Source organism: Ylistrum balloti, unplaced genomic scaffold, assembly GCF_031769215.1.
Source record: "Ylistrum balloti isolate Yb309-2 unplaced genomic scaffold, AGI_CSIRO_Ybal_v1 Utg369618, whole genome shotgun sequence".
Lineage (NCBI taxonomy): Eukaryota > Metazoa > Mollusca > Bivalvia > Pectinida > Pectinidae > Ylistrum > Ylistrum balloti.
The window spans coordinates 618,092-639,915 of NW_026781890.1; the positions used below are offsets into that span (position 1 = coordinate 618,092).

At 36.2% G+C, this 21,824-nt stretch overlaps 2 protein-coding genes across 2 annotated transcripts in view; one reads left to right on the forward strand and one right to left on the reverse strand.

Annotated features, from left to right (window-relative positions):
* Nucleotides 1–4,890: 4,890 nt before the first annotated feature.
* Nucleotides 4,891–6,081, reverse strand: LOC132549081 (protein MFAP1 homolog). Its single transcript, XM_060212991.1, has 2 exons — nt 5,999–6,081; nt 4,891–5,827 (listed from the first exon to the last, which is right to left on the reverse strand). The coding sequence occupies exons 1-2, from the start codon at nt 6,079–6,081 to the stop codon at nt 4,891–4,893; spliced, it is 1,020 nt and encodes a 339-aa protein (XP_060068974.1).
* An 11,340-nt stretch (nt 6,082–17,421) lies between these two features.
* The window catches only part of LOC132549087 (filamin-A-like), a 39,132-nt gene continuing 34,729 nt past the window's right edge, over nt 17,422–21,824 (forward strand). The window contains exon 1 of the mRNA XM_060213005.1: nt 17,422–17,725. Within this exon, the coding sequence (XP_060068988.1) occupies nt 17,422–17,725 (304 nt within the window). The remainder of the gene's footprint in view (nt 17,726–21,824) is intronic.

Genomic DNA, 21,824 nt, shown 5'->3' on the forward strand with positions numbered 1-21,824 from the left:
AAATTTGTGGTTTCAGAGTAAGAAAAATCATCCTTTTCATTTGGCATAAATCCCAATATCATGATTATCTTACAGTTGGTGTTGTGGTAACTCGGTGGTAGTGTCTGCCAACCGAACTAAGTCTGCTCTATTATAAAAACGGTAGCTTGATCGTGACATAAACCGCAACAATGCTTTAGTACAATGTCTATCATACCTGAACCTTCCTATACATCATAGTACAGATATCACTGATCGGCGACAATAAACAATAACATCGGTCAACAAATACAGGGTTTTTTTAGGAACCAGCCAATACTACGTCAATACAACAGGTGACAATATATAAAAACTAGGTAAAACTGAACGAAAAAATGCCCTGCTGCCAACTACGTTCCGTAACAGTAAATGAACGTGATCTTCATGTTCCGGGAAACTGGTGTTTCCTGACGGACATCGTGGTATGCGATGTCCAGTCATACAGCGTGACAGATATGTGTCGACTGACCAGTGTGCTTTAACGCTGACAACGTCCGGCGTGAGATGTTTTTATTTGGAGCCATCAATGCTGGCCTAAATGAGCATATTTATGACATCGTCTGTCGCTCTCCCAACGATAAAATCACATTTTGAATGACCGCGGGTCAAAATAGGCAAAAGGATTGACCAAGAGCTTGCGTTGTTAAACGTACTCTAAGTGTGATGACTAATATCGTCAATGTACTTATACTGGTGCGAATCTTCCTGGTATTTTTTATCAATTATACTACAACTAATTATAATATATGTACATATAATATGTTTATACTCATTATGAAATTAAGAATGAGAACCAATCGTATGTTGATTCTTCCTTAATAGTACGTCTACCGTTTTCGCCGAGCAGTGATCTTCTTTAGAGAAAAATGAATATAGTGAGCTTGTTGAGAGTGATTGTCATTCTTATATCGTCATTTTTTCTCCAGTCGCTCGAGACCGAGAGTTATTCAAGCAAGGAGTATAGGAAGCCATCTAAACCTTTATCACCGTAACAATATCGGGATATGATGTTAGATCATAATGTTAGATAGATGTCTATCGTAAATCCTTACCTCACATAAACACATGATTTAATTAGAAGGTAAATGTTCGGCCTATTATAAGAATGTGATTGACTAGAATAAATGGTGGACGATAAAACAAATCTGTTTGTAGACAGGTCAGTAAAATAGAAAGCACTAGTTGATCAATAATTTAGCCTTCAGTACAATGCTCTTTAAGCGTAGTTAAAATGACAAAATTCTACGTATTTGATTCATTGTTCATAACTCTTTTTCTACTAGAACTGAAGGTCATACATTAAAAAAATTCGTACTTCTAAGAGAGACACATCAATATCGACGTGTAACGTATTTTTCATTTTATAATTCTTTACAGATGTGACTGACCTATACTAAAACTTTGACTATATCCTTGAATTACAATAGGTGTGTAGTGTATATGTTACAGTAAGATTGTGAAATCAGGGATTAAGTGAAATCACTAAAACTTTCAGTGAATTCGTGAGATCCGTAATTCACTTAGTAATTTCACGAAATCACTAAAATCTTTAGGGGTTTCCTGTAATTACTGAAAAAAGAAGTGTTGTATTACACAAATCTACTTGACCCTTTTTTAGGAATATTGTGAAATAGAATTTCACTGAACACTTTTATTACCCTTGGTTTAACATATGTTACAGTAAAATTATTAAACTTGGTTTCAGATGAATCTATTTACTTTGAATATTAATGTCAAGGCTTGTGATATAACAATTAATACGACTACCACCATGAGTTACACTGGCTGTGTAGTGTAGCTATGACAACAACCATGAGTTATACTGGCTGTGTAGTGTAGCTATGACAACAACCATGAGTTATACTGGCTGTGTAGTGTAGCTATGACAACAACCATGAGTTATACTGGCTGTGTAGTGTAGCTATGACAACAACCATGAGTTATACTGGCTGTGTAGTGTAGCTATGACAACAACCATGAGTTATACTGGCTGTGTAGTGTAGCTATGACAACAACCATGAGTTATACTGGCTGTGTAGTGTAGCTATGACAACAACCATGAGTTACACTGGCTGTGTAGTGTAGCTATGACAACAACCATGAGTTATACTGGCTGTGTAGTGTAGCTATGACAACAACCATGAGTTATACTGGCTGTGTAGTGTAGCTATGACAACAACCATGAGTTATACTGGCTGTGTAGTGTAGCTATGACAACAACCATGAGTTATACTGGCTGTGTAGTGTAGCTATGACAACACTGGACGTGATTTTTCTACTTTAACTACCCATAAAACTGCTGCCATCTCTCTGAGAAAACAGTATGGTATTTGCGGACATTTCTGTTGCTGAATACATCGTAATACTTCGTCCTTCATTTGGCACAATCCTATTGCCTTCCGTCCATGTAATTGACGAAATTCCCGAAAACATTGAACTGATTAAATATATCTGTGTGACTTCACATTGCTTATTACACGAAGTAGTAAGATGTTAAGCAACTATCTAAGTATTAAATAAGTACATGATAGCTAATGAGTTAGTGATATTACATGTACATATCTTATGTCATCCTGTATGTTATTTTAGAGCCTCATAAGTTGGTGTTGACGATAATGATCGGTAAAATTACAGAAAATCTCTGTACATGTTGTATTTTAACAAGAATCCATATCCCAGTCAGGGATTATTGTGTACCAATTTCTTCTAGGATTTGAAAATTTACTGCCCATTATCGCTGTTCCAACAGTTTATATTAGTCTCCGTTTCGGAATCCAGACCACTCCTCCCTTATTCTACCTTCTTTGGTTTTCGTGACCTTACTACCCATAATGGATGCATATGTTTAAATCAACTTTGTCTGAGGTTTGTTGGCATGCTCCTCGTCAAACAACACGAGGTTTTTAAATTAATTCCGTTATTGAGAGTTGAAAGTATTAAGGAATGGTGTTCTCTAGGAAAGTTTATATATGAGGCAACTAAGTTAAGAAATAATACATTATTAAACATTAAGTAATAATAACATAAAGTATTAAGTATGAAATACAGGGACATTATATGTCATTCTCTATATATGTATGTTACACCATGCTGTAATTTGTTTATATTGTTTTGTGACTGATAGGCCGGAAGGCCTAAGGTAATAAAATAGCTGAAATATTGAGGTTATTATAACAATAATCAATACTCGATAATTATCTACTGCTGCTTTTGACCGTTCATAGTTTAAGATGACCATGCTTGGTCATTGGTCAAACAACACGTGACAACTGGCCTAACTGATGGTATCGCACGTGAGCGTGGGTTTGTGGGCGCTTGTCTCCTAAAGGTAAACTGATTTATAGTGATAGAGAAAGTAAATAAATATTTTGTTTATACACTAGTCATACAAATTATCAACAAACCTAGGATTGATGTTATCGATAACTTATACACATTGTTCAGCTGATAGCCCACGAAACGCCTTTCATTGCCTTTTAGGGATTACAGGGCTGTTACTTGTCGTTTTGACATTAAGTCAGTTTCAAAACTTTGCATTATCAAATCTTACAAGAAGAACTCATCGGCAGGTGGACAGGTGTCGGAAAGGATATATGTATTTATATCTTATACATAGAGCTGTAAACATAAATACATCATACCACATAAACATATATCAACAGCGCGGAACGGTTTATTTCCATGTGTATATTGATCACATGTGATCAGCGCAGCACAGTATATATTTGTTGTCAAAAAAACCTTTTGGCTATAATATTGTTGTTGAACTTCCCAATTAGACATGGCTCAGGAGGAATTTTCATCAATTTCTGAACAGAAATAAAAATAGGACATAATGAGCCCGGAATGTGCTACTGTGTTGTCTCCTGATTCAACTTTCCTTTGTTTTTGTTGATTTTTCTACCTGGAGGCAGATTTATATTTATGTACCAACAATATTTTCTTGGTAGTTGCTGATGGCTCCGGAGATTTCCGAATGGATAGACTCGTTAATAAACAAACCCTACGGCTACTACCATCAAACTGACCGTCACTGCCTTTCGCCAGTATTACTGTATATACCGGGTTCAATAGTTTATTTCAAAATCATGTGCTTTAATATTTCGTGATATTCTTCTCTTTTTTTATCTATTTTTTGTTTCCTTTCTTTTTCTTTCTTTCTTTCTTTTTTCTCTTTCTTTCTTTCTTTCTTTCTTTCATAACTTATCTTTCTTTCTTTCTCTCTTTCTTTCTTTCTTTTGTTTTGTTTTGTTTGTTTTATAATTATTACTTTGTTGAGACAAATACAACTGTATTTTCCTTTTTTAAAGTTGTACTTTAACATAACCTCTAATAAATGGTTGTGTTTTGATTTTTTCAATAATTTTGCAAAATATGTTCAATGATTTTTATTCAACAAAGATGATAAGGCATTGTGATTTGTTCCCATTTTGACATCATACATGTCTTCTTACTATTCCAATTTTTTTCCTGCTGTTGTCATCTGTCTCCATCCTGTTCCCATCTGTCTTCCTACAGTAGTTATCTGTCTTTATACTGTCCATATGTCTTCCTACTGTAGTCATCTGTCTTTATACTGTAGTCATCTGTCTTTATACTGTAGTCATATGTCTCCATCCTGTTCCCATCTGTCTTCCTACAGTAGTTATCTGTCTTTATACTGTCCATATGTCTTCCTACTGTAGTCATCTGTCTTTATACTGTAGTCATCTGTCTCCATCCTGTTCCCATCTGTCTTCCTACAGTAGTTATCTGTCTTTATACTGTCCATATGTCTTCCTACTGTAGTCATCTGTCTTTATACTGTAGTCATCTGTCTTTATACTGTAGTCATATGTCTCCATCCTGTTCCCATCTGTCTTCCTACAGTAGTCATCTGTCTTTATACTGTCCATATATCTTCCTACTATAGTCATCTGTCTTTATACTGTAGTCATCTGTCTTCATACTGTTCCCATCTGTCTTCCTACTGTAGTCATCTGTCTTCATACTGTTCCCATCTGTCTTCCTACTGTAGTCATCTGTCTTTATACTGTCGTCATCTGTCTTCATACTGTTCCCATCTGTCTTCCTACTGTAGTAATCTGTCTTCATACTGTTCCCATCTGTCTTCATACTGTTCCCATCTGTCTTCCTACTATAGTCATCTGTCTTCATACTGTTCCTATCTGTCTTCATACTGTACTCATCTGTCTTTATACTGTCGTCATCTGTCTTCATACTGTTCCCATCTGTCTTCCTACTGTAGTAATCTGTCTTTATACTGTAGTCATCTGTCTTTATACTGTCGTCATCTGTCTTCATACTGTTCCTATCTGTCTTCATACTGTAGTCATCTGTCTTCATACTGTAGTCATCTGTCTTCATACTGTTCCCATCTGTCGTCATACTGTTCCCATCTGTCTTCCTACTATAGTCATCTGTCTTTATACTGTGGTCATCTGTCTTCATACTGTTCCTATCTGTCTTCATACTGTAGTCATCTGTCTTCATACTGTAGTCATCTGTCTTCCTACTGTAGTCATCTGTCTTTATACTGTAGTCATCTGTCTTCATACTGTTCCCATCTGTCTTCCTACTGTAGTCATCTGTCTTCATACTGTTCCCATCTGTCTTCCTACTGTCGTCATCTGTCTTTATACTGTAGTCATCTGTCTTCATACTGTTCCCATCTGTCTTCCTACTGTCGTCATCTGTCTTTATACTGTAGTCATCTGTCTTCATACTGTTCCTATCTGTGTTCATACTGTAGTCATCTGTCTTTACACTGTTCCCATCTGTCTTCCTACTGTCGTCATCTGTCTTTATACTGTGCCAATGTCATATTACTGTCAATATCGTTTTTCCTGCTGACCTTATCTATCTTTCTACCGTCCCTATCTGCCTTCATACTGTCCCTTCTGTCTTCTTTCTTCTTACTGTCTTCATTTGTCATCTTACTGTCCCCATATCATCATACTGTCCCCATCTGACTTCTTACAGTTCCAATTTGTCCTCCTGCTGTTCCCATCTGTCTTCCTGCTGTCCCGTTGTCATGGCGGGGACGGCAAGATTCTCGCACATCTGTAGTTAAGTGTTAGACAGAGCGTAGCCGAAATGACTACAGTACATTGTTCCCATCTGCTTTATTGCTTGTTTATAACCTGTTTACCATTTCGTCACACTTTTTTGACCTTGGTGTACAAAGGATTATAGCACAGCTGAAAAAGTGGGTCGATTCCGTACCATATCGTACATTACGTACGTCAGTGCTAGCACGCTACATACTGGTCATTCGTCTGATGAAGGAGACCGTGTAGTCATCGATACGTCACACTCTAATCTTCTACTGGTTGTGTTATAGGACGAAGGTGACCGTGTAGTCATCGTCACACTCTAATCTTCCACTGGCTGTGTTATAAGATGAAGGTGACCGTGTAGTCATCGTCACACTCTAATCTTCCACTGGTTGTGTTATAAGAACCCCGATTCTATTGACATTACGACCTGAAGAAAATATTCCCACAACAAATCCTGACTTGTTTCCTATTTATTATGACATTGCACGTTTTACATGTAAGGTTTTGATATACTGCTAGTAGCGGAAGATATAATTTGTTCTGAGCTTCTTTTCTTAATGCGCAAGTACATGAAAGTGGTAATGAATGTATGAATGTGAAAATATTTGGCATAACTGTTTTGATTGAATATTATACATAAAGCAGCGTTAGATTTAAGTTGATAACATTTATCAGTTTCATAACGTCACAATTAATATTCTTTTCTGTGGTTTTCGAAAAAAAAATTCAATTTCTTTAGATTTTTATTAAAGACACTAATCGGTTTTAAGGTTATCGGTGAGTAAATCTATCCAGTACACAATCTCCTTTCTTCTAATTTAATGAAAATATATCATATGTGTAAAATTTGTATGTAATGTAATTTTTGGGATCCCATTGGTTGGATTGAATTAAGACACACACACCTTTTACTCTCATTTTCAGTACATCTATAAGTGTATAACTCAGCTATTATAGCGGTCTTTGTATGACATGTCCGTATCTTATTGACATGTAATAAACCAAGAACCTATTTGTGTTCTTAATATTAATCCGGTGCTCTCTAAATTTATCTGCTTGCTGAGCAAGAAAATCCGCAGTTCTATTCCCGAAAATTGTCTTTAATATTGATTTGACGAGGAGCACTCGTGATTATAAAAAGAAGTGATATTTTGATTAATGCCACATCGCTGTACAAGCATGACTTATCTGGAAGATGGCTTAAAATCCGGGAAAGTCTACACGTCCATTTCCGGAAATTGTTTTTATTTTTAGTTCAGCTGAGAACGTTACAAACAAGAAGGCATGAGTTCCTCGCAAGACTAAAACGTAGCAATGAACAGAATGGTTCCTTGTCTTTTGGAATTGAACTTCCATATTTTTTCCTGCAGCAATTGTGAAATGATTGTAATTAACATTTACTCGTAATGTTAAAGCTAAAATGTGCAAAATAAGCATAACAGAACATTGTAACAACAGACATATAGGTGACACATGATATATGTTGTTACTAGGTGACATAAAACAGATTGGTGACACCTGAAATATATTGTTACTAAGTGACATAAAACAGATTGGTGACACATGAAATACATTGTTACTAAGTGACATAAAACAGATTGGTGACACATGAAATACATTGTTACTAAGTGACATAAAACAGATTGGTGACACATGAAATACATTGTATCTGAGTGACATAAAACAGATTGGTGACACATGAAATACATTGTTACTAAGTTACATAAAACAGATTGGTGACACCTGAAATATATTGTTACTAAGTTACATAAAACAGATTGGTGACACATGAAATATATTGTTACTAAGTTACATAAAACAGATTGGTGACACATGAAATACATTGTAGCTGTGTTGCATAAAACAGATTGATGCCACTGGAGATATATTGTAGCTGTGTTACATAAAACAGATAGAACCTTTAACAACTTATAGTCAACTAAAGAGACCCGTGTCTGTTTGGAACACGTGCCGCTTAGTTTAAAAAACGATATATAGAATCAGAAAGTTATATTTGTTGGAGAGGTGGTTTAGAAAGAAGTCGACAAAATGCTATTGTACAGAACAAACCACCGTTCATCAGTGTGTATGTACGACCTACTACAATATACAAAATGTGTGGCTGCTGAGGCAAACATGTTTTTCTTATATATTTACGAATATATAGACGAAAATCAAAACTTGACTAAACTTGACATCAGGAAATTACGTGTCAGTTACTAGCATAAGTCAATAGGAAAACCCAAAATAACCAAGTAAAAATTAGTTTTGAAGTCTTGTTGATATGAAAAGGATTTTAGAAATATAACAATCGATGACAGGAACAAATATCTAATGACTTTCAAATATTGGTATGAACGCTAGCAATTTCTGGACATGTACAAAAGGGGAGTTTACTCTTACCAATTCTTATGCGTCAGACTGACATAAGAGGGGACATAACTCATACAATCTTACATAAAGTAAAAACATAAACATTTATTTGAACTGTTGGTTAAGATCTGTGGCTTTATAAAAAATCTATTTGTTGGAATTCATCATATCGGCATGAAATGTAATTAACAATCAACAGCGAGTATGGTTATCTTAAACTAATACATTATATGTTTTCTGACGGAAGAGTTACTTACTGGAGAACTTAAGTCCTCTTGCTTTTTACCAAAGACTTGAGTAGCAGAACGAACAGCGAACTTTATTTAAACAAGTTAAAACTTCTGTTTCCTAATTTTGATCCGAACGAATATTAAATTTTCCTTTTTTCAATGAAACCTGTATTTAGTTGGAAAGCAACCGAAATGTTGTACAATGTTTGCTTTTTCTTTTAATTCGGATAATTTTAAAGATTGCACTAAACATGACCGCATTCTGTTATCAGAGCGAGACCTAGTTTCATGTATATATATGTGGAAGAATACTAGTATTAATCCTCACTCAATCTCCTGCAATAAAGATAATGTTTTTGTCAGTGTAAAAGGTAAAATAGTAATATTTTGAAAGTTAAAATAGTAATAAGTTCAAATTTTGTTAATAAATGCAGCAAAAACACACGTTTTGCATGCTAAAACCTGCAGCAAACAACAGCAAACAGCAACAAGCGTTTAATTTCTTTATCGTTATTACATATTCAAAAGAATAATAATAAAAAAATAAGTGAAAATGTAGTTTGATAATTTAAAGAAATCAATTATTTTATGCTTTTTTGTCAGTAAATAGAAATATTTTGTAATAAAAAACTGCAAAAATTGGTTGCAATTTTTGGTTGACTTACTACGATTAATTGGATTTGTGGTTACGTACTACGATTGGTTTGCGAGTGTACATGAACAAAACAGCAGCAAAAAGCAGTAAACATCAGCAAACAACAATAGCAAAACAACAGCAAACAACAACAAACAACAGCATCAAAAGCTTATTTTTGTCACCTTTATATATTTTTAGAAATTAATAATAAACAAGTAATTTTGTGAGCGAAAAATATAAATTTTGCAAATAGGAAATGAGTTAAATTAAAGAAATGTAATAATTTTTTCGCTTTTTATGTAAGTAAAAAAATAAAATGTGTACTTTCCAGACGTGTGTTATTCCTCAAGGCAATGCTGTATGATAGCTGATAGCTTTGTTATTTCATTATTTGCTGAGAATTAACAGTAACTTTCGTCTTTAAGTCCCAATTTTCATAGCAACAGAATGAGAAATCCTTACGCAGAACAAACCATGAAGACTTTGTTTAACAACCAGGAATACTTTGCCCGGAACAAAATAACGGCTTCCTTCGTTCTTTCCATTGGGCGAAATATCGATATTCTTCGATTTGTCGACGATAGGAGCGAAATGATTATAATGGTCTTTTGCCGTTTCGAAATAAAAAAAAGCATGTTAGCTCTGTCGTCATGGGACTTCGTGATTTCGACCCGACGGGCGACATTTGCTGATAACTTAAAAAAATCGTTATTTCGCCTAATCTTTCGTCTACCGCCTAATAATTTGCACACGTGCTTTGACAGGGCGTAGACATCATAATTTTGTACCAGTCGAAGGGTTGGTTATCAACATTTCTCCTTGTGGGACTGTAGAGCGCAGAAATATTTATATCACTCCCTTATATCAAGCGAAACTTACATAACGAGATGATGAAGTGGCAGCCATCAGACAACATAGTGTGATGATATCACTGTTGTTTAATGAGAAAACCATGCAAATATCGAATTCTCCATTTCAAAGGAAGGTGCGTTTTCAATTCAAAAATTCTTGCTACTTAAAAAATAAATGTTCATGCTTGGAATACACAACGAGCCGATAACCGTCTGAGGTGTGACATTGACGGTGAGTCTCCCTCTTTATGACGTGTTGATAAGTTGGTTACTACCATCACGTAAATCTTACCAACATATTACCTGTTAGCAAAGGCTCCTACCTACACGAAACAGTTTTTGAGTGAACGAGTTTTCTTTTAATCTGTTTATGAATAACATGTGTTAATGTTGTGGGTAAAAACCGGTTTAAGATTCTTCCCTAAATATAGTCATATTCTGTTGCCACGGTCCGACGATTTTCCTACACAACAATGTTATGTGTATGGCCGCCCACCATTACATGGTTAAACCATTCATGTATCTTTTGTGAGGCGTCCCTACCATTAATAATACATGCTGATGTATATATTTTGAAAAACGATGGTTTGAATAAATATTACTTAATACACAATTAAACTTCGACGTTATTACCTCAATATTTGTTTTAGTTCTACTTCGCAGGCCGGCACGGATATGGTAATAATCCTTTCTCTGTATCAAACAAGGGTCTGTAATTTTTAATAAACTCAGTACTTCTTTTCTCAGTCTTCATGTATCACCTTTTATCCACATCACTTTTACTTGTAAATAGTCTGCCCTTTGTCACATAATGGTGGGTAGGGTTCCTCTGCGTAAATGAGACGCCGATCAGATTTTGAGGTGGGCGTGTTTGTTTAGGTTTCGTTTTCCTCCGTGAACTTTTCACTAACATTGAAGCTATGTAGTTCACTCAAAGCATATATAAACAAGCTAACTGCCCTCAATGACAAGTCATGGCCCCGCCATTGTTCTGTGTTGGGTCTATGCCTTTGATTTAAACTTTGTTCTGTGTTGAGTCTAAGACTTTCGGCCCCCGCCATTGTTCTGTCTTGGGTCTAAGCCTTGGCTTCAAACTTTGTTCTGTGTTGAGTCTAAACTTTTGGCCCCCACCATTGTTCTGTCTTGGGTCTAAGCCTTGGCTTCAAACTTTGTTCTGTGTTGAGTCTAAGTTATGGGCCCGCCATTGTTCTGTCTTGGGTCTTAGCCTTGAATTCAAACTTTGTTCTGTGTTGGGTCTAAGACTTGGCTTCAAAATTTGTTCTGTGTTAAGTCAAAGACTTGGCTGCCATCTTAGTTCTGTGTTAGATCTAAGCCTTGGCGGCAAACTTTGTTCTGTGTTGGAACTAAGCCTTGGCTGCAAGCTTTGTTCTGTGTTGGGTCTAAGACTTGGCTTCAAACTTTGTTCGGTGTTGAGTCTAAGACTTGGCTGCCATTTTAGTTCTGTGTTGGATCTAAGCCTTGGCGGCAAACTTTGTTCTGGTCAGAGTCAAAACATTGGTCACCAACTTTTGTTTGTGTTTGTTCAAAACTTTGGTCGCCGCCTTGTGCTGTGCTGGGATCAAGGTCTTCTATAATTTCCATTGCTCTGATTTGGTTTTGAGCACTGGATTGTTAAAAGACACATATGCCGACCATTTTTTAATATACAAACTTAGAATGAGATCCATATAGCTTTTTAATGAGTTATATTATATCAAACTTCGTAAATTTTCCCTTGTTCTGTGTTAGGTTTGATAATTGACTTTTTCCCCCCTGTTCTGTGTTAGGTTTGATAATTGACTATTTTCCCCTGTTCTGTGTTAGGTTTGATAATTGACTATTTCCCCCGTTCTGTGTTAGGTTTGATAATTGACTATTTTCCCCTGTTCTGTGTTAGGTTTGATAATTGACTATTTTCCCCTGTTCTGTGTTAGGTTTGATAATTGACTATTTTCCCCTGTTCTGTGTTAGGTTTGATAATTGACTATTTTCCCCTGTTCTGTGTTAGGTTTGATAATTGACTATTTTCCCCTGTTCTGTGTTAGGTTTGATAATTGACTATTTTCCCCTGTTCTGTGTTAGGTTTGATAATTGACTATTTCCCCCTGTTCTGTGTTAGGTTTGATAATTGAATATTTCCCCTGTTCTGTGTTAGGTTTGATAATTGACTATTTTCCCCTGTTCTGTGTTAGGTTTGATAATTGACTATTTTCCCCTGTTCTGTGTTAGGTTTGATAATTGACTATTTTCCCCTGTTCTGTGTTAGGTTTGATAATTGACTATTTCCCCCTGTTCTGTGTTAGGTTTGATAATTGAATATTTCCCCTGTTCTGTGTTAGGTTTGATAATTGACTATTTTCCCCTGTTCTGTGTTAGGTTTGATAATTGACTATTTTCCCCTGTTCTGTGTTAGGTTTGATAATTGACTATTTCCCCCTGTTCTGTGTTAGGTTTGATAATTGAATATTTCCCCTGTTCTGTGTTAGGTTTGATAATTGACTATTTTCCCCCGTTGGGTGTTAGGTTTGATAATTGACTATTTTCCCCCTGTTCTGTGTTAGGTTTGATAATTGACTATTTCCCCCCTGACATGTGTAAGGTTTGATAATTGACTATTTTCCCCTGTTCTGTGTTAGGTTTGATAATTGACTATTTTCCCTCTGTTCTGTGTTAGGTTTGATAATTGACTATTTTCCCCTGTTCTGTGTTAGGTTTGATAATTGACTATTTTCCCCTGTTCTGTGTTAGGTTTGATAATTGACTATTTCCCCCTGTTCTGTGTTAGGTTTGATAATTGACTATTTTCCCCCGTTGGGTGTTAGGTTTGATAATTGACTATTTTCCCCTGTTCTGTGTTAGGTTTGATAATTGACTATTTTCCCCCGTTGGGTGTTAGGTTTGATAATTGACTATTTTCCCCTGTTCTGTGTTAGGTTTGATAATTGACTATTTTCCCCCGTTGGGTGTTAGGTTTGATAATTGACTATTTTCCCCCGTTGGGTGTTAGGTTTGATAATTGACTATTTTCCCCCGTTGGGTGTTAGGTTTGATAATTGACTATTTCCCCCTGTTCTGTGTTAGGTTTGATAATTGACTATTTTCCCCCGTTGGGTGTTAGGTTTGATAATTGACTATTTTCCCCTGTTCTGTGTTAGGTTTGATAATTGACTATTTTCCCCCGTTCTGTGTTAGGTTTGATAATTGACTATTTTCCCCCTGTTCTGTGTTAGGTTTGATAATTGACTATTTTCCCCTGTTCTGTGTTAGGTTTGATAATTGACTATTTTCCCTCTGTTCTGTGTTAGGTTTGATAATTGACTATTTTCCCCTGTTCTGTGTTAGGTTTGATAATTGAATATTTCCCCTGTTCTGTGTTAGGTTTGATAATTGACTATTTTCCCCCGTTGGGTGTTAGGTTTGATAATTGACTATTTCCCCCTGTTCTGTGTTAGGTTTGATAATTGACTATTTCCCCTGTTCTGTGTTAGGTTTGATAATTGACTATTTTCCCCTGTTCTGTGTTAGGTTTGATAATTGACTATTTTCCCCCGTTGGGTGTTAGGTTTGATAATTGACTATTTTCCCCTGTTCTGTGTTAGGTTTGATAATTGACTATTTTCCCCCTGTTCTGTGTTAGGTTTGATAATTGACTATTTTCCCCCTGTTCTGTGTTAGGTTTGATAATTGACTATTTTCCCTCTGTTCTGTGTTAGGTTTGATAATTGACTATTTTCCCCCGTTGGGTGTTAGGTTTGATAATTGAATATTTCCCCTGTTCTGTGTTAGGTTTGATAATTGACTATTTTCCCCCGTTCTGTGTTAGGTTTGATAATTGACTATTTTCCCTGTTCTGTGTTAGGTTTGATAATTGACTATTTTCCCCTGTTCTGTGTTAGGTTTGATAATTGACTATTTTCCCCTGTTCTGTGTAAGGTTTGATAATGGACTATTTTCCCCCTGTTCTGTGTTAGGTTTGATAATTGACTATTTTCCCCCGTTCTGTGTTAGGTTTGATAATTGACTATTTTCCCCCTGTTCTGTGTTAGGTTTGATAATTGACTATTTTCCCCTGTTCTGTGTAAGGTTTGATAATGGACTATTTTCCCCCTGTTCTGTGTTAGGTTTGATAATTGACTATTTTCTCCTGTTCTGTGTTAGGTTTGATAATTGACTATTTTCCCCTGTTCTGTGTTAGGTTTGATAATTGACTATTTTCCCCCGTTGGGTGTTAGGTTTGATAATTGACTATTTCCCCCGTTGGGTGTTAGGTTTGATAATTGACTATTTTCCCCCGTTGGGTGTTAGGTTTGATAATTGACTATTTCCCCCTGTTCTGTGTTAGGTTTGATAATTGACTATTTTCCCCCGTTGGGTGTTAGGTTTGATAATTGACTATTTCCCCCTGTTCTGTGTAAGGTTTGATAATTGACTATTTTCCCCTGTTCTGTGTTAGGTTTGATAATTGACTATTTTCCCCCGTTGGGTGTTAGGTTTGATAATTGACTATTTTCCCCCGTTGGGTGTTAGGTTTGATAATTGACTATTTTCCCCTGTTCTGTGTTAGGTTTGATAATTGACTATTTCCCCCTGTTCTGTGTTAGGTTTGATAATTGACTATTTTCCCCGTTGGGTGTTAGGTTTGATAATTGACTATTTTCCCCCGTTGGGTGTTAGGTTTGATAATTGACTATTTCCCCTGTTCTGTGTTAGGTTTGATAATTGACTATTTCCCCCTGTTCTGTGTTAGGTTTGATAATTGACTATTTTCCCCCGTTGGGTGTTAGGTTTGATAATTGACTATTTTCCCCCGTTGGGTGTTAGGTTTGATAATTGACTATTTTCCCCCGTTGGGTGTTAGGTTTGATAATTGACTATTTCCCCCGTTCTGTGTTAGGTTTGATAATTGACTATTTTCCCCTGTTCTGTGTTAGGTTTGATAATTGACTATTTTCCCCTGTTCTGTGTTAGGTTTGATAATTGACTATTTTCCTCCGTTCTGTGTTAGGTTTGATAATGGACTATTTCCCCCCGTTCTGTGTTAGGTTTGATAATGGACTATTTTTCCCCTGTTCTGTGTTAGGTTTGATAATGGACTATTTTCCCTGTTCTGTGTTAGGTTTGATAATGGACTATTTTCCCCTGTTCTGTGTTAGGTTTGATAATTGACTATTTTTCCCCTGTTCTGTGTTAGGTTTGATAATTGACTATGTGTTGATTACTGATCTACGCGGATCTACATATCATCATATAACTATTTTTTACTGTTTTTATGACTAGTGGACTATACCATGGGAAAAGTATAAAGACATGGACTGGAAAAGAACCTTATGTCTCTAACAATTCGGTAACGGTGTCCAGGAACAGGCATCAACAAGTACATGATCACGGCTCTCAGATCTTGTCTTAGAGACTCTGATAGTCAGGTAAGTTTCTTGAAATCCTCAACGGTTTTTGATCTTCTTTTATCCACTTTATTGATGAAAGTCATCAAAAAATTTTCAGATAGTTAGCTATAATATATCAATATTATTCAGTAATCTTTCTATTGCACTAGATGTTCCTGGCAATGTCGACTTTATATGTTTCTGGTTATGTCGAATCTATACGTTTCTGGTTATGTCGAATTTATATGTTCCTGGTTATGTCGACTCTATACGTTTCTGGTTATATCGACTTTATATGTTCCTGATTATGTCGGCTTTATATGTTCCTTGCTATGTATACTTTAATGTTCCTGGTTATGTCGACTTTATATGTTCCTTGCTATGTCGACTTTATATGTTTCTGGTTATGTCGACTTTATATGTTCCTGGTTATGTCGACTTTATATGTTCCTTGCTATGTATACTTTAATGTTCCTGGTTATGTCGACTTTATATGTTCCTTGCTATGTATACTTTAATGTTCCTGGTTATGTCGACTTTATATGTTCCTTGCTATGTCGACTTTATATGTTCCTGGCTATGTCGACTTTATATGTTCCTGGTTATGTCGACTTTATATGTTCCTGGTTATGTCGACTTTATATGTTCCTGGCTATGTCGACTTTATATGTTCCTGGTTATGTCGACTTTATATGTTCCTGGCTATGTCGACTTTATATGTTCCTGGCTATGTCGACTTTATATGTTCCTGGCTATGTCGACTTTATATGTTCCTGGTTATGTCGACTTTATATGTTCCTGGCTATGTCGACTTTATATGTTCCTGGTTATGTCGACTTTATATGTTCCTGGCTATGTCGACTTTGTGTAAGCATTCAATTTTCGCGAACTTAGACTATCAAATTATATCGAGGACAGAATTTCGAAAGGGCAGAAATTGATTAGAAATATATACGATTAAAGCATCTTAGGGTAGTTTAGTGACACAATGTAATAAAATAGCTAATTCATTTAGATTTACAATCGTAAAATTTGTCTTGAGGAGGCAAATCGCCTGCTGTGAAATTAAATATGATATCATGTATATAGTAGATGTTAAAAGCCATTGATGTTTTATGTACCCGATCACTGCATTCCAGAGTTACATGTAAACAACTTCATATAGCCAGCTGTGTAAAAATAGACATGTGAAAATTTCGAGGAAAGGAACGCATAGTTTAACTTGATTTAATTTTCCCAACAAGGATGATAGTATTAATTAAAAAGCGTGGCAGAGCACACTGATATCGGTGTGAAATCGGGGACCAAATGCACCAGAGTGTTAATTTCATGTTAGCTGTGTCGGCTGGCAATTTTACAGGTTATTTAAAGATTTACTTGGCCATGGAAGTAAATGAAGTTTTTATAGCACTAAAATAAACATTATGGATTTTTCTCACCGCCTATCTACCTAAGGAAACGCTTGGCGCGGTATATCATTGGATTATCGGTCACTGTCATTGTCTGTGCCATTCTCGGTTGTACTGGACCGATCGGTACAGCAGGACAAAAGTAAACCATTGGAGTTACAACATCAGATAAATTTCGCTCACTGATCACACACTCGTGTGTTTTGTAGTAAAGGTGTTTCCATATCGTTAAACTCGTCAACCGTGCAGTCCTATAGACTGTGTATCTATACAGGTAACCTCTGACGGGCGGAGGTCTTAAACTCGGCTTAGTGCTCATATCATTTGGAATTTTTAATTCAAAAGCAGGCAGAAGATGTGTTTAAAGCTATGACGTGTAAACTGACCGATCAGTGAGTCAACCATTGTTTTTACATTGATCTTTGATTATTGAATTTGAAAATTTGATTTTGGAAGAAACATGTCATTGATGAACGGGACCCATGGTCCACTCATCCCTACGAACAATGTCCAGTGGATGCAGATCCAGAAGGATACGTTTACTAACTGGGTAAATGAACAGCTTAAGTCTAAAGGTTCTGAAGTTCGAGATCTCAGGACCGATTTCGCGGATGGTGTTAAACTTGTAACCCTAATAGAGGCTCTTAAGAGACAGAAACTTCCAGGCACCGTCTCAAAGCCGACTAATCAGTACGAGAAACTACAAAATATCACTGTAGCCCTGGATGGCATCGCCGCTGATAACGTGCGCATCATCAACATAGGTAAGTGTCAGTCGAGTGTTAATAGGGCTTTTCACCCAAAGGTGAGAAGAGCTATTGTTTTTGTTATTATACACTTGTTCTCATAACATATGAATAATACCACTAGTACTGTGTTCACATCTAAGTTATCTTGTCCTCGCTCACAATTACAATTTTAAATCTTAAGTAAACAATGTGTGTCTCTTAACTGTTCACTGATGGATTACATCTAAGCCCTTTAAAGCTTGCTCACAGCTAAATCATGTCTTGAACGTTTGCAAGCTTTCCAGAGACAAATTACGTTGTGAGCCTTCAGATTTGTTCACAGATAAAGTATGACTTCAGCCTATTTACTCACAGATAAAAAGATCACGTACCTTCACAGTTTGTGTCCAGGTCGCATATAATGTGACCCTTCGCATCTTATTTACATGTTGTATGTTCCTTAATGTAAGGGATGCTGTGTAGGCGTCATACGAACCAGTTGTTCACATCATATTGATATCGTTCCCAAACAACTGGTTCAACTTTTTCACGATTACTATACAGTTTGACTACCTTCAACGTTATCACAAACAGCCTTCGATACCATTAAATATTATAATTAATCACAGAAAATTGCACACATTTTTCATATTTCCCTGTATTTCGTTTAATTAAACATCTGCTTTCATTGTTTACATGATTCCGAAGAGTCTTCACAAGCTATGTTTTACTCCCTGGAGGGGTTAGATAGAGATCAATATATGAAGATAATCTTACAACAAAAGTCTGCTTTTCTTTAAGTGTTTTGAGAATCAAATATTTCTCTCATTTATACCTTAAGTTAGGTGGTAAATCATAGGTGCTTGGTGTTAACTCATCTGTAAAATATATGCGCCACGCCTGACTGATAATGTATGCAGATTACTTGTAATATACACATCATGTTTTGTAAGTGATATGCGTTTGCGTGGAAGTGATTACATCATACATTCATATTTTAATTACAGACACATATAAATCATAAACATAATATATGATATTTATATCATCCAAACTCCAAGTACTTTTTATAAAAGTTGAATTAATTAAAGTTTATACTTCAATGATTTAAATTGTACACGAACCGGATCCCAGCCACTTTGTACACACATGGAAGTGTTGTATATGAAGACTAGAACTAAACAACAACTGGTGCAATATGATAACAGTAAGACGAGTATTCTGTACAGTCAATAAATTAAAAAAACACGACACAGGTATTTAGTGCCTATCATTGTGTTTGTGTCCATATAACAGGACTAGAAACTATAAAACTGATGTTTGTGTACATTTTTTTGTATATGAAAAACAGTTCTGGTGTCCTGTCTATCGCGTACTAGAAATCATAAGACATATACATGTATATATAACGTTTTAAATACGAGAAATCAAAAGATGAGTGTTTGTGTCCGGTCAATTGAATACAAGAAATCAAAAGACAGGTGTTTTGTGCCCGGTCAATTGAATACAAGAAATCAAAAGACACAAGAAATCAAAAGACAGGTGTTTTGTGCCCGGTCAATTGAATACAAGAAATGAAAAGACAGGTGCTTTGTGCCCGGTCAATTGAATACAAGAAATGAAAAGACAAGTGTTTTGTGCCCGGTCAATTGAATACAAGAAATCAAAAGACACAAGAAATCAAAAGACAGGTGCTTTGTGCCCGGTTAATTGAATACAAGAAATGAAAAGACAGGTGTTTTGTGCCCGGTCAATTGAATACAAGAAATGAAAAGACAGGTGTTTTGTGCCCGGTCAATTGAATACAAGAAATCAAAAGACAGGTGTTTTGTCCTTTGTGTTTGTGTCCAGTCAGTTGAATACAAGAAGTTACAAGTTAGTTTTTTTTTTTTCATAAATATCAAATATAACTCAACTGACTGGATCATGCAGACTTCAGTTATCACCCCGGAGACTCGGGTTCCAAGAAAGTATTTATCTGTATCCCTACAAAAAGATACTGTAAACTAAGTTGACTGATTTGCTTTATTTTTGTTTTATATAAATAGGTCTGATTAATTTGGATACGGTAAGCATATCTGTTTTTCCGTATTTATTCACATATATAAACCATGTGAATACGTGTGTATTCCGCTGTTTAAGTAAAGTGTTAAGACGATAATAAGGTGTTATTGTGTCACCCTACTGTCCCTTGCGGCCACACTACCTGTTTGATTTTCAGATGTAGCACTTGTCATATATAACCTACAAGTCACGCTTGCTTAGATTTCACAATCTTAATGATCAATCAATGATAGTTAACAGTGTACTGTCGGGTTTGTCCTTGGATTACTTGTCTTCATGTGTTCTAGAACAGTGGTGTAATGTCGGCCAGGACTGTCGGAATTTCCTTAGTACTTTTCTTTTAAAAAATGTTAACTAACTTAGGGCTGAATGTATTATTGTAGTATGTTAATCGGGAGATGGGAGATGGAAGACGGAGTGGTATTGTGTTAACTAAGGCTTACAGAGGTTTGGATGGTGTTATAAATGACTGAGGGAGGCTTGGGTGGTGTTGACCATAACTGAGGGAGGCTTCAATGGTGTTGAAAATGACTGAGGGAGGCTTGGGTGGTGTTGACTATGTCTTAAGGGGCTTTGATGATGTTAACCATGTCTGGAGGGGGTTTGGATAGTGTTAGAAATGACTGAGGGAGGCTTGAGTGGTGTTAGAAATGACTGAGGGAGGCTTGGGTGGTGTTGGAAATGACTGAGGGAGGCTTGGGTGGTGTTGACCATGTCTTAAGGGGCTTGGATGGTGTTGGAAATGACTGAGGGAGGCTTGGGTGGTGTTGACCATAACTGAGGGAGGCTTCGATGGTGTTGGAAATGACTGAGGGAGGTTTGGATGGTGTTAACCATAACTGAAGGAGGCTTGGATGGTGTTAACCGTAACTGAAGGAGGTTTGGATGGTATTAACCATATGAGAGGGAAGCTTGGTTGTTAACCATGGCGGAAGGGGGCTTGGATGGTGTTAACCATTCTGAAGGGGGTTTGGATGGTGTTAACCATGTCTGAAGGGGTTATGGATGGTGTTAACCATGTCTGAAGGGGTTATGGATGGTGTTAACCATGTCTGAAGGGGGTTTGGATGGTGTTAACCATTCTGAAGGGGGTTTGGATGGTGTTAACCATGTCTGAAGGGGTTATGGATGGTGTTCACTATATGAGAGGGAAGCTTGATGGTGCAAACAATGGCTAACGGAGGCTTTGATGGTGTTGACCGTGGTAGGTGGAATTTTAATTTTAATCAAAAGTGTGAAAAGCTGGGATGGTATTGTATTATCCAACGTTGAAAGAAGGTGATATCGACGCTGATAGAATGTATGCATTGGATTTAGACATACATGGATTTATAACGAGTGAGATTAAAAAGCATTTGTTTTTTTATTTATAAAAGAAAAAAAAATTATTCGTCTTTTTCACTCTTACTGTGGGTGGGGTTTTCGGGATTTGAACGTGTTTTTGTTTTTATTTGTGATGATTCACTCACTGCCAAGACATCGCTGTCTGGATTGTTGTAGGTAACAAGGACCGCTATGTTAACAAGACAACACGCGTACAAGGTAATTTCTTGAATGGGTAGAACAGAATCACAGTTGTGTATCTCAGCATGTAGAAGTTTAATCCCGTTCCTATTCTTATATCACACAATAGATACATAAATAGAGCTGAGACCCATCTTAGTGTAGATACAATACGTAGAGAATCCATACTACTATGTAGTCAGTCAGTATGTACTTTATTGTAGATATCTCGTCAGTGTGTACTTTATTGTAGATATCTCGTCAGTGTATACTTTATTGTAGATATCTCGTCAGTATGTACTTTATTGTAGATATCACGTCAGTATGTACTTTATTGTAGATATCTCGTCAGTATGTACTTTATTGTAGATATCACGTCAGTATGTACTTTATTGTAGATATCTTGTCAGTATGTACTTTATTGTAGATATCTCGTCAGTATGTACTTTATTGTAGATATCACGTCAGTATGTACTTTATTGTAGATATCACGTCAGTATGTACTTTATTGTAGATATCTCGTCAGTGTGTACTTTATTGTAGATATCTCGTCAGTGTATACTTTATT

Coding starts and splice junctions, on each gene's coding strand:
- LOC132549081 (XM_060212991.1), bottom strand. CDS start 6,081: ATGTGCGAGAATCTTGCCGTCCCCGCCATGACAACGGGACAGCAGGAA. Junction 5,828..5,998: donor CAGGAGGACAAATTGGAACT/GTAAGAAGTCAG, acceptor ACATTGGCACAG/TATAAAGACAGATGACGACA.